The sequence below is a fragment of the Lonchura striata genome, chromosome 35, assembly GCF_050655825.1.
Source record: "Lonchura striata isolate lonStrDom1 chromosome 35, ASM5065582v1, whole genome shotgun sequence".
NCBI lineage: Eukaryota > Metazoa > Chordata > Aves > Passeriformes > Estrildidae > Lonchura > Lonchura striata.
Window position 1 is genome coordinate 2,110,139 of NC_140737.1, and position 10,958 is coordinate 2,121,096.

Here is a 10,958-nt window from a genome sequence, read left to right on the forward strand (position 1 = left end):
AGAAGACAACAGGATGTTGTCAAAAAGTCCTAAAATGCATTTTTCACAGGTCTAGGCCTCCTGGTGAAAGGGAAGAGAGATAAGAAGTGTGGAGATTGCAAAATCACAGCCTTGTGAAGGAATATGCCTTTGATGGGCCATGTGGTATGTTATGGCAGGGGAACAGGCTTGGCATGCATGCTTTTTGCCCCTGTTAAAATGGAATAGGCTTAGGACTGTATCTGTCCCTATTTTGTTAGTGTGGCAATAGAATAAATCTACTCTTTACACTTCAGCTGTGTATTTTGGCTGTCTTGGTTACTTGCATATATTCAGTTCACACACTCATTAAATTAATGAAAGAAGAACAAATGCTGGGGCCAGCCTCTGCAGTGGCACCAGCTGCAGCTGCCTGACTGGGAGTATCTCTGTGGGAAAGGACTTGGTGGACAGGGAGCTGGAGGCAGCCATATGTCCTGGCAGCAAGGAAGGGCAGGAGCACCCTGGGCTGTGTGACCAGGAGATTAAGGATGTGGATTATCCAGGTTACTGTGCCTTGGCATTGATTCCTCAACACAGGAGAGATGTCTGTAAGCCTAAGCAGATTTAGTGAAGGGCCTCAAATGTAGGGCTGCAGCACCTTGCCTGTGAGGAGGCTGCAGAAGCTGGACTTGGATTAGATCCAGCCATACCCACATTCTCTTCTGAAGAGTTCAGAATGACAGGGGGTCTTGGGTAGGTTTTGGAGGTGTTTGGGATTGTTTCTGTACTTTATATTTCAAAAGAAGCTTCTCTAATAAACTTCGTGTGAAGCTCCCACTCTGCCCACAATGAAGGAAGCACTGCAGGGGCGCACCGGGTCACGGAAGACCAGTGATGAACACTGTGAGCAAGGGAGGAACCACTGGGAGAAAGCACTGGAAACTCTGTAATGTCTCCTAATTGCCTCAGTTCAGCTTCCCACTTTGAGTGGGGCTGTGTTGATCCCTGTGGTTTTGGAATATGCCTACAAGCAGCAAGGGTTTGATTGACAGCTGGCATTTATTGGGGAGAGGAAAATGAAGTGGGGGTGCTGAGGGCACTGGGGGGATAGATGCTGGAGATCTCTAGGTGTGGGGTTGCTGGGGTTGTCCAAGTGCAGGATGCTGGGTGACAAGGCTTTTGGGGATGGCCATGTAAGGGGTGCTGGGAGTGCTGGGTGTACTGGATATCCAGATGCTGATGGTTCTGTCTGTTGCGGGTGCCCAGGTGCAGGGTGCTGGGAGTGCTGGTGGTGCTGAGTGGGTGCAGCTCCTGTGGTCAGATGGAGATGCTGTTCTCTGTCTCCAGTGGGTTCAGGTAGTTGTATCTCAGCTCAGCCACTTGGTTCCTCGCCTCAATCTGGTCCCGGATCTCCTCCAGCCGCCCTTGGAAGGCCCGGATGAGCCGCCGGGGTTCCGCCTCTGTGAACCTCTCCTCTGGGTATTGTCCCAGAAGCCTCTGGAGGGAGACAGCAACATGGACCCTTCAGCTCCAACCCCTTGGTGCTGTTCAGGGGTTCTGTGGCACCCTGGTAGATGTGGAGCAATGGTGTCTGTCCCCCAAGTTTAGTGACACCAAAGGTGGTGACATCCACCCTTGTGGGCACCTCTTGCAGTTCCTGAGGCCTACACAGCTGTTTGGGGAGGCACATGGGGACTGTGGGGCCATACTCACCCTGTCCTTGAGTTGGGAGCTGAGAAGAATGAGGGCCACCAAGATGTTAGCAGTGGTGGCCACCTCAGGAATGGTGTCGAGGAAGTGCTGGAGGAAGGCTCGGCCCTTCTCGCAGGGTGGTGGGTGGCGCATGGAGGATGGGGCGTTGGGGACGAAGGCCCCCAGATCATACTGCAGCGGGAAAGATCACTGCAGACAACATTCCCCCAAAACAGCAATGGGATGGGTAGGGACATCCTCCCAAAACAGCGAAGGGACACGTGGGAACATTCTTTGGCACAGAGAGGGGGTAGATGGGAACATGTCAGCATGGCAAGGGAGACGGATAGGGATGTCTCCAGTATGAAGAGGGGATGGATGAAGACATCCTTCTGGCATGGGGACCCATTGAATAGGGATGTAGGGTGAGGACATCCAACATGGAGATAGGATGGATGGGGACATTGTTTCAGGATGGGGACATCCTTCCTGTGCACAGGGGAGTGGGAGGGGGACATGTCCCCAGCATGGCTCACGGGCACCTGGGGATATCCTTTGGTTCCTTAGCCCATGTCCCACCTGCCCATTGTTGACAGCCGCATGCTGCACCGAGCAGGTGAACATCACCATGGTGAGGAACTTGATGAGCTCTGCCACTGTCTGCAGTGATGAGGGAATACCTGGGTGGGGATGGGACAACCAAGAGCCTCAGGGACCTGCCTGTTCTTTGCCTACCCTGGGGACATCCTGCAGCAGCCACAGGTGTGCTACCTGAGGAGGTCCTGCCCAGGAAGCCATTGGTGAAGATGTCCATCACCCAGGCCTGTAACTCGGTGTCCCCGCTCACCGCTGCATCCCCATCATAGTAGAATGTCACAATGCCGGTGACAAAGCTGCCATAGGGATGAGGTGATTGTGAGATCCTGGGGCATGCCAGGACCACCCTCTACCCCCCAAAACCAGTCTCACCTCTCAATGGCTTCCCAGAGGCTCATCCCATCATCTCGGTAGTGGTAGTTGGGGACATGGGACATGCCACGTTGGCGGATGTCATCGGGGAGGCACAGGGACGTGTAGGTCACCTGCTCCAGGCCTCGCTGCACCACCAGCAGCAGCCCCTCATAGGTCACTCCTGAACCCTGGGAGGAGGGCCACCCATGGTTTGGGAGGGCAGGAGGTGCCAGGCTTCAGTGTCCCACAGTGTTCCCAGTATACTCCAGTACCCTGTACTGCTCCCAGAGTACAAGTACTCCAAGTACACACCCAGTACCCCCATATATCCCAGTGCTCCCCAGTGTCCTCCACACCGTGTTCTCTAAGGTTTCTCAGGTCTCTCATGCTTCCCAGTGCCCTCTAGTGCCCCCAGTACACTACAGTGCTCCCCAGCAATTCTAGTACACCCAGTGTTCCCAGTACATGCCAGTACTCCACATTGGTCCCAGTAGCACCCCAGTACCCCCAGTGTTTCCAGTGCCCCCAGGAGACCCCAGCACTGCCAAGACTCTAGTGCCCTCCAGTGCCCCAGTGGACATCAGTAGACCCCCAGTGTCCCCAGTACACCCCTGTGCCTCCCAATACCCCAGAGCATTCAGTGCCCCAGCAGAGCCCAGTGGTCCCAGTCCCCAGGGCTCACCTTGTCAATGAGGCCACCCTGGTTTATGAGGACACTGCGGGCCAAGGTGTTGATGTGCAGTGTGAAGTGGAAGTGGGGCATCAGGAGCTGAGGGAGGAACAAACACCTGGCAGGTGACTTGGGACCCCTTCATGGAGCTGGGGGACTGGCAGGTGGGGCATAACTGCCCTCAGATCTAGGGGCGGGGAGCAGCAGGTAGTCCTGAGGGGGAACTTTACCTTGAAGAAGGGGTGACAGGTGGGCAGGTGGCGCAGGGTGGCGATGGCAAAGACCTCCCCAAACAGGTGAGTCCTCAGCAGGTGGGTGAGGAGCTGGTGGATGTAGAAGTCAGCGTTGCGCACCCAGGTCTTGGCCAACAGCCAGTCCCACTCATCATCACTGGGCAGGAAGATGGGGCTGCAGGGTCCTGGTGTTTGGCTGAGCTGTTGGACACAACACAGTGGTCTAGGACCATTGCCACCCTCCTGATAGCAAGATTTAGGGTGGGACACCCCTACCTGGATAGCAATGGGGCGCAGGAGCCCATCGGTGCCTTGGTGAAGCAGGCAGAGTGGGGCCGCTATGTACTGCTGGCGCCCGTAAATGGTGTCTGTTGGGATGTCCTCCAGCACCTTGTAGTCCACAATGAAAATCCGACCTTCTTGCAACTCCTTGCCCAGGTCAGTGTCACTTCCCAGTGAGCCAGCGACCATCTCTGGTGTCACTGGGAAGTTAAGTGGCAGCGTGGTGCAGCAACGGATGATGATGGGGTTGTTGCCATTGAGGAACTGGGAACCGAAGAAGTCATCTTCTTGCCAGTGCTTGGCCACATACTCAGGGACTAAGGGGATGGTCAGACATCAGCACCCACTTACCCACCCTCCAGGCACATCTTGTGAAGCCTTGAGTGATGCAAGGGGAAGGGCAGGGAACAACATACAAGGTACCCACCAATGTCCCTGCCCTGTGTCCGGGAGAAGATGGTGCGCATCTCATCCAGGCTGTTCCAGGAGCTGTATCTCAGTAGGAACCCTGACATAAAGTGGGAGGCCCCTCTACAGGGCAGAGGGGGGACCTCAGCACACTTCTTGCCTTGTCTGGCCCCTTTCCCTACCGTCACCCACGTTCTCCATGGCCTCAGAGTACTGCTTACTGGAAGACGAGGAAACCAGTGAAGTTGGTGGCCCTGATGCAGGAGAACTGGATGTTGGAGTCCAACTCAAAGATGGAGTCCACGCTGAGGCAACGGGGCCAGCCCTGGGCGAAGTTCTTCCACCTGAGTGGGGGGGAAAATGGGAGCAGACATCAGCATCACTGCTGACCAGCCCACCTGAACAAAGAAGATCTTGTTGTCCCCATGTCCCTGCTGTCACCGGTAAGCCTCCTGCCGTGCTGCCAGCTCCCGATTACGGTGTTCCTTGAGGATCTGCAGCTTGTCGTCCACCAGCTTCTTCCCTAGAAAGAAGGGAGGTGTCAGAAGTCGGACCTCTGGCCATCAGAGGAGGATGGGGGCAGGATGGGTCCTACCTGAGCCCTCTCGCACCTCCACCGTGGTGACCCCCTCCAGCCACTGATAGCAGGGGAAGCGATACAGGGTGCCATTGGGGGCTGTCACCCGGACATCCTTGCAGAACCAGGCATCCTCCAGGAAGAGCCGCCACTTATGCAGGCGGATGAGGACAATGGGGCCCAAGTCCTGACCACAGTGCACAGACAGGCTCTTCTCCTGGAGAAGAAATGGCTTCTGGGGGAATGGGCAGATGCCCTGTGGCAGCACTGGGGACATCAGCAGAGAAGGGGCTCAAAGCATCCACACTTGCTTCCATTGCCTCCAGGATCCTTATCCTCCATCATCCCCTCAAAGTCCTTTTTCTCCATCCTCCCAGAACACCATTCCTCCAATCCCCCCCGGACCTCTACCCACCATCCTCCCCAGATTTTTTCCTCTAGACCCTGGAACCCCTTTCTTCCATCTCCCTCAAATCCCTTCTCACCATCCCCTTGCATCCCCAGGACAGTCTATGCAGCCCCTCATGTCCCCAGGACAGCTCTACTACTACCACCCCTTGTGCATTTTGTCCCTATCCCCATCGCCGTCCCCACCTTCCCTGGCAGGAACAAGAACGAGACGGTGGTCTGGCGGCTTTCACCATTGCTGCCCACCAAGGTGATGGAGATGGAGTTGTTGGTCCCAGCTTCCACCATGTCACCTGTTGCCACTGTCACCTTGTAGGTGGCCATGACAAGCTGCCGTGATCTCCTGGAGATGCCTTCAGAGAAGAGTGAGGGGCTGTGGGGTGCAAGCCTGCTGTTTTGGGTGATGTGGGTGTCGCAACCCCCATGGCCGTTGTGTGAGTGGGTGATGGGTCCTTCCTTGTCAGGGAAGTGTTATCAGATCACCGCAACTGGCCAATGTTGAGTATATCTGATCTCAACTGATGTGGTCATGGGGACATTACGAAAGCTATAGCCCTGGGGATGGCTGCAGGGACATTACCCAAGCAACGGCCCTGTGGGTGGCTGTGGGGACATTACCCAAGTGGTGGCCCCAGGACCAACCACGGGCACATTACCCAAGAAACCGTCCCATGTTCCTGTCTATGGGAACATGACCCAAATGATGGCCACGGGGGTGGTTTGAGCCAAAGGAGGGGTATTCACTGTGGGCCAGGAGCTTCACGTACCCCCACCCCGGGTCTCCTCCATCATGAACATCCCCAACTGCCATTGACAGGCAGGAAACAGTGGCCCAAATCATGGGCCTGGAGGCGGCTTTGGGGGCTAGGCCACAGTGGAGCAGTACCATCGGTGGTTCCAGCACTGGGTCTGGGGGCACTCCTGGGGGGTGGTGAGGGGTGAGTGGGACCCCTGGCACCAGAACACCCCTGAAACAGCATTCCTGGGAACCAGAACCTCAGAACAGCTATTGCCCGAAACTGTGACCCCCCTGAGCCCCACATTCCTGTACGCCGAGACCCCCCTGCACCCCATTGCCTGGCCCTGGCACCACTCTCCATCCTCTTTCCCAGCCATCCCACTTCTCCCAGCCCCCACTCTCTCCCTTTCCCTTGAATCTGGCATGCCGTGCCCGTTCCCCAGTCCCCAGACCCTCCTTTCCTCAACACCAGTAATGCCCTGAACCCTGCTTCCCAGAGATCTCACCTCTCCCCACCCTTATCCCCACTTTTCCTTACCCTGGGACCCCCCTGAATTGCAATTCCCAGCACCAGGAACCCTGAACCAGAATTCAAGAGTGCTAAGATTGCCTGATACACCATTCCATGCACAGAACAACCCTGAATCGCCTTTCCTGGCCACTCCGTCTCTCCAGCCTCCAGGCACTTCTTTTCCTTCATCTGGGGACCCCTGCACCCCCATTCCTGCCTTTCTCCTTTCCTTAACACTGGGGACTCCCTTAGCTGCCCTTCTCAGCTGTCCTGGCTCTCTCTAACCCATGACTAATCTTTGCACGACACCCCTTGAACCTCCCATCCTACTTCTCCTAATCCCTGTACACCCTATTTCCTTGACCTTGGGACTGCTCTGAATCCTCTTTCCTGTGCACTGGACGCATCCCCCTGCACCCCCAACCCCGTACTGACAACCCCTGCACCAACTTCTCCACACCGGGTCCCCCTGAACGCTCCTGTATGTCACCGGGATCCCAATCCTGCACCCTTATCCTCCACTTATACCCCCCTTCACTCCCTTTCTTGGCCATCCCATTGTCACTAGTCCCCAGCCTTCCCCTTTTCCTTGACTCTGGGACCTGGATCCTCGTTCCTGCCTTTCCCAGCCTCCAGACCCCCTGTTCTTTCACACTGAGGACCTCCAGGTCATCCATTCCTGGCTAACCTGGGTCTCCCCACCCTGTGACTCCCCTTTCCTTGAAACTGGGGAATAGTGGACAACCTTTCCTGGGCACAAGAACATCCTGGAATCCTCTCTACAAGATCCTGCACCCCCTTGTGAGAAACAATGCTCACTTTTAAAATTTTAAAGGTTTATTAAACCTCATCAAACCACAACAAAGGACTGAGTAAGGAAAAAGGACATCAATAAGAACATACGATTATCTCCCATGTGCTCCTGTGCAAAGTGGCTGCTCCCCGTTTTATAGCCCTGGCGGGGGGGGGAGGTGCATCAGCCAACCCTGGCCCCGCCCAAAGTCTGTCAATCAACTCTTCTTTGCCGCCCATTGGTGGAGTCTGCTTTCTCGCAGCTTGATTGGCGGGTCAGTGTCGTCATGGCACGCCCCCTCCGCACCGCCCTTCCCTATTCCCCGCTGCCCTCCCTCCGCGAGCCTTTCACAGCCCAGGCTGTGGCGAAGATATCGAGGGGGAAAGGGGACTATTGAAGCGATATGCGGAATAAATAAATCAACTCCACAACTCAATGTAGCTATGAAGTGGGTATGTATGACAGCACCCGGCACAAGTGAGATAGCTCTCCAAAATCTTGTGCCCCGAGCTGGAGTTTGTCCCACAATTTTATTCACAAAGGTGTTCCATATGCAATACATTACACAACTTTTCTATGCATATTCAACCCCTGGCCCCGCCTGTCTTCGCCTCTCGTGCTAAATAGGTCTACGCCCTTTTGGGCATGCGTGGTTTTTTGTGGTGGTCTTTACGGAGGTCTCTGATGGTCTTTTGAGGCTGAAACCATAGTCTTCTTCTGCATTGAACTTCTGAACTCTTCTCCTCTGCGCATGCGCTTTTGGTCTTCTGCTATCTTATCTGGATAAGTCCATCATCCTTGACAGAGGGGCCTCCTTATCTGAGTTCTTTGCATTCTTGGTCTTCTCTGGTATTTGTCTTTTTGCAAGAAGCTTTAAATAAATTTTTTCCTATGTCTTTTGCGCCATGGCAGAGGTTTCTTAAAATTCAACACATGATTCTACAAACATGATGTTGCTTCTCTTTCGACCGCCACTTTGCTCTCGGGGGTTTCTCGCCGCTGTCCCCCGTCCCTCCCCGGCCCCCCGGGACCCTCCGGCTAGCTGTCCCCTCCAGGGCCAGGGTTTTCCGCGGTCCCGCTGCCCTGGGCTTACCAGGCAGCGTCTGGGTTAGCACGGTCCGAGCTGCGGCGCTGCCTCAGTCGCCGCAAGGGTTCGAGATAAAGAGACCAAGAGAGACCAATGGTATGCTTGTCCAGAGAGATTGTATTGCCTGAAGCATTGCAGTGACCAAAGGCCCTGGGCTATTGCCCAGATACAGTTTTATACAGCAAAATTAAGAGATAAGGTCTTAAACAATAGAGACAGTGTTCAGCTAAGGCACATCAGAACCACCCCAGGGGCCAGGTCCAATGGGAACTGCTCAGGGGTGGGGAGAAGGGGGTTTACAGAGGAATGCTGAAGCGGGACTTTCCCGAAACAGTGGAGCATACATAAATGTATCTTTTCCCTCAGTTTCTCATTCCCAAAGCCTTTCTAAAACAATGGGGCATACATGAATGTATCCTTTTCCTCAGTTTACCATTCCCAAGGCCTTTCTAAAACAATCCTCTATGCTACCATGCCAGCATGACTGCAACACATGATACATTCATTTTGATACATTCATTTTTGATACATTCATTTTTAATACATTCATTTTGTTAGCTCAAGTGATCTCTGGAAGATCTCTTATTTCACTATGGGGGGAACAGAGGATGCCTAGACAACAAATCACAATAACATAATTATACATTGATAACATATACATAATATTCATATCTTAATTGCGAGAGCCAACTATTGTGTTACTCATCTATAACACCCTTGAAACCATCTTCCCAGCAACGCATACACCATGCACCCCCTAATCCTGCACCAATCGCCCTTGGCACCCTCTTTCCCGACCATCCAAACTCTCTCCACCCCCAGCCCCCGCTTTTCTTGACTCCTTCTATGTCCCTGTGTTCCCTCAGTTCCCCAGCCCCAGCCCCCCTTTTCCTTGGTTCTGGGACCCCCAGACCTCCTAAGTCCCTGTGTTCCCCCAGTTCCCCACTCCCTGCCCTCCCGGGGTGAGGCTGGGAATGTGGAATGTGGGAATTTGGGACAGGAATTCAGAACTGCAGAGCACCGGGATGGGGTTTCTCCTTCCCCTCCTCACCATCCCGTGCTTCCCAGAGCCAGAATCTGGCTGGAATTTCAAGGTGGTGGTGGGTCACTGTGTCCGTCATCACTGCCAGCATCATTGTCCTAATCAGATTTGGTGTCCTGGTAACACCCTGAGTTGTGTTGGAAAGGCAGCACCAGCAGCATTCAGAGGATCTCTCACCTTAGGTGCTGGTCTTACTTCAGGTTTTCTATCCTTAAGCCCCACGAATTGCCAGCCCAACCCCACAGATCCCATCCCTGCCCCATGGATCCTCATCACAGCCCAACAGATCCCATCCCATTTCCACAGACGCCTGTCAGAGACTGAAATATGACTTAAATTACTTTTATGACTAAAACATTTTCATGAAGGACTTTTGCCTAATGTAGCAAAACTATTGCAAAAGCTGCAGTGACAACCACCACACCCTGAACAGGCCTCCTGACTTAAGTCCTGCGGCAGTTCACTCATGAAGATAAGATAAAGTAACAACTCAGGGCTGGAGACATTCACAGAGCACAAGCTTAACACCTTCAGGGTGGAGATCACAGCCCCAGAGCTAAAAGCTGCCAGACTCGAACAGACCCTAGCACCATAGCGATGTAAGGAACTTATAATTAAATTTATAATTTGCTGTACAGTCAAGTATGTTAAAAACAGACAATTCTTGCTTCACCACAAGAGGACTTTGCTTCTTTGCTACCATAAACAAGACTTTGTGTATTTGTTTAAAACTGATAAGCAGGAAAAAAACTGGATCCGTAGTTTGGTCTATGGCCAGAAGCCTCGGAAAACAGCCAGCTACCCAGAGAGCATGCACAAAGACCAGGTTCATCCAAAGCACACCCCGAGGAAGACTGTTTTTACCCTATTTACTTTGAGACATTAATTTTGAAGAATTAAGAATTTTAGGAAAGTTAAGATGATAGTTAAATTGGATGTTGCTAACTTAGTGGAAGTAGATAAATAGGCTTTGTTCATAGTTAACAGTAGCTGGATCTTAGATAAGATATCCAGGATCTATTAACTCATTGCTTGCCAACTTTATGTTTGGGTAACTGTGCTTATAATGAAATGCAGAATGTGATAAACAGATTTCAGGGACACAAAAACAGTTGCAGACTTCCCATACTTTAGGAGCCCATTAAGCACAGGAAAACAGCAAGGATTCATTTGTCACATATGCATGGGAAAGGCAGAAAGGTCAGAACGAGGAAGACTTCTTTTACTTCTTCATGTTGGAGACCCCTTCCCAAAATGGACCCCTGACTCATTTCAGGGAACAGAACTACACATGCTTAATAGCCTTTTTGCCAATTAGCATATGAAGCGGATCAGAGGAAGTGACAGGGATATGAATATGCATTCATATTTTGTGTATTCAAGACTTCTGTAAATAAAAAGGCTTTGTAATACCTGAAATGAACAGGGTGTATGCCTTTATTAATGTTCAGCTCTTTATTAAAAAATATCAGCTGGGCAGGGGGCTCAACACAGAGTTCACCCCCGCTATTGTAGCTTTTTCCAGGTAGCCAAAGGGAGAAGGTGTGCAGAGTGTGTCCATGAAGCTTTTGTGGCACACTGTCAGCTGAAGGGTGAAGAGGTGC

At 52.8% G+C, this 10,958-nt stretch overlaps 1 protein-coding gene across 2 annotated transcripts; it reads right to left on the reverse strand.

Annotated features, from left to right (window-relative positions):
* Positions 1–1,001: 1,001 nt before the first annotated feature.
* On the reverse strand, positions 1,002–5,587 carry LOC110480955 (hydroperoxide isomerase ALOXE3). Of its 2 annotated transcripts, XM_021549360.3 has the most exons (13): positions 5,369–5,587; positions 4,793–4,991; positions 4,639–4,720; positions 4,419–4,541; positions 4,217–4,320; positions 3,784–4,106; positions 3,505–3,708; positions 3,287–3,373; positions 2,623–2,792; positions 2,425–2,546; positions 2,233–2,333; positions 1,675–1,845; positions 1,002–1,458 (listed from the first exon to the last, which is right to left on the reverse strand). In XM_021549360.3, the coding sequence occupies exons 1-13, from the start codon at positions 5,504–5,506 to the stop codon at positions 1,279–1,281; spliced, it is 2,004 nt and encodes a 667-aa protein (XP_021405035.2). In that variant the 5' UTR covers positions 5,507–5,587; the 3' UTR covers positions 1,002–1,278. The 2 variants fall into 2 exon arrangements, with proteins under 2 accessions (XP_021405035.2, XP_085421372.1); XM_085565246.1 differs by lacking the exon at positions 1,675–1,845.
* Positions 5,588–10,958: the final 5,371 nt, after the last annotated feature.

Bases quoted from the DNA above. Each gene is read 5' to 3' on its own strand.
- LOC110480955 (XM_021549360.3), bottom strand. From the start codon at position 5,506: ATGGCCACCTACAAGGTGACAGTGGCAACAGGTGACATGGTGGAAGCT. The intron at 4,992-5,368 runs GTGGGGACGGCG...TTTCTTCTCCAG, and splicing joins TCTTGTTCCTGCCAGGGAAG to GAGAAGAGCCTGTCTGTGCA. The intron at 2,547-2,622 runs GTGAGACTGGTT...TCCCTATGGCAG, and splicing joins CTCTGGGAAGCCATTGAGAG to CTTTGTCACCGGCATTGTGA.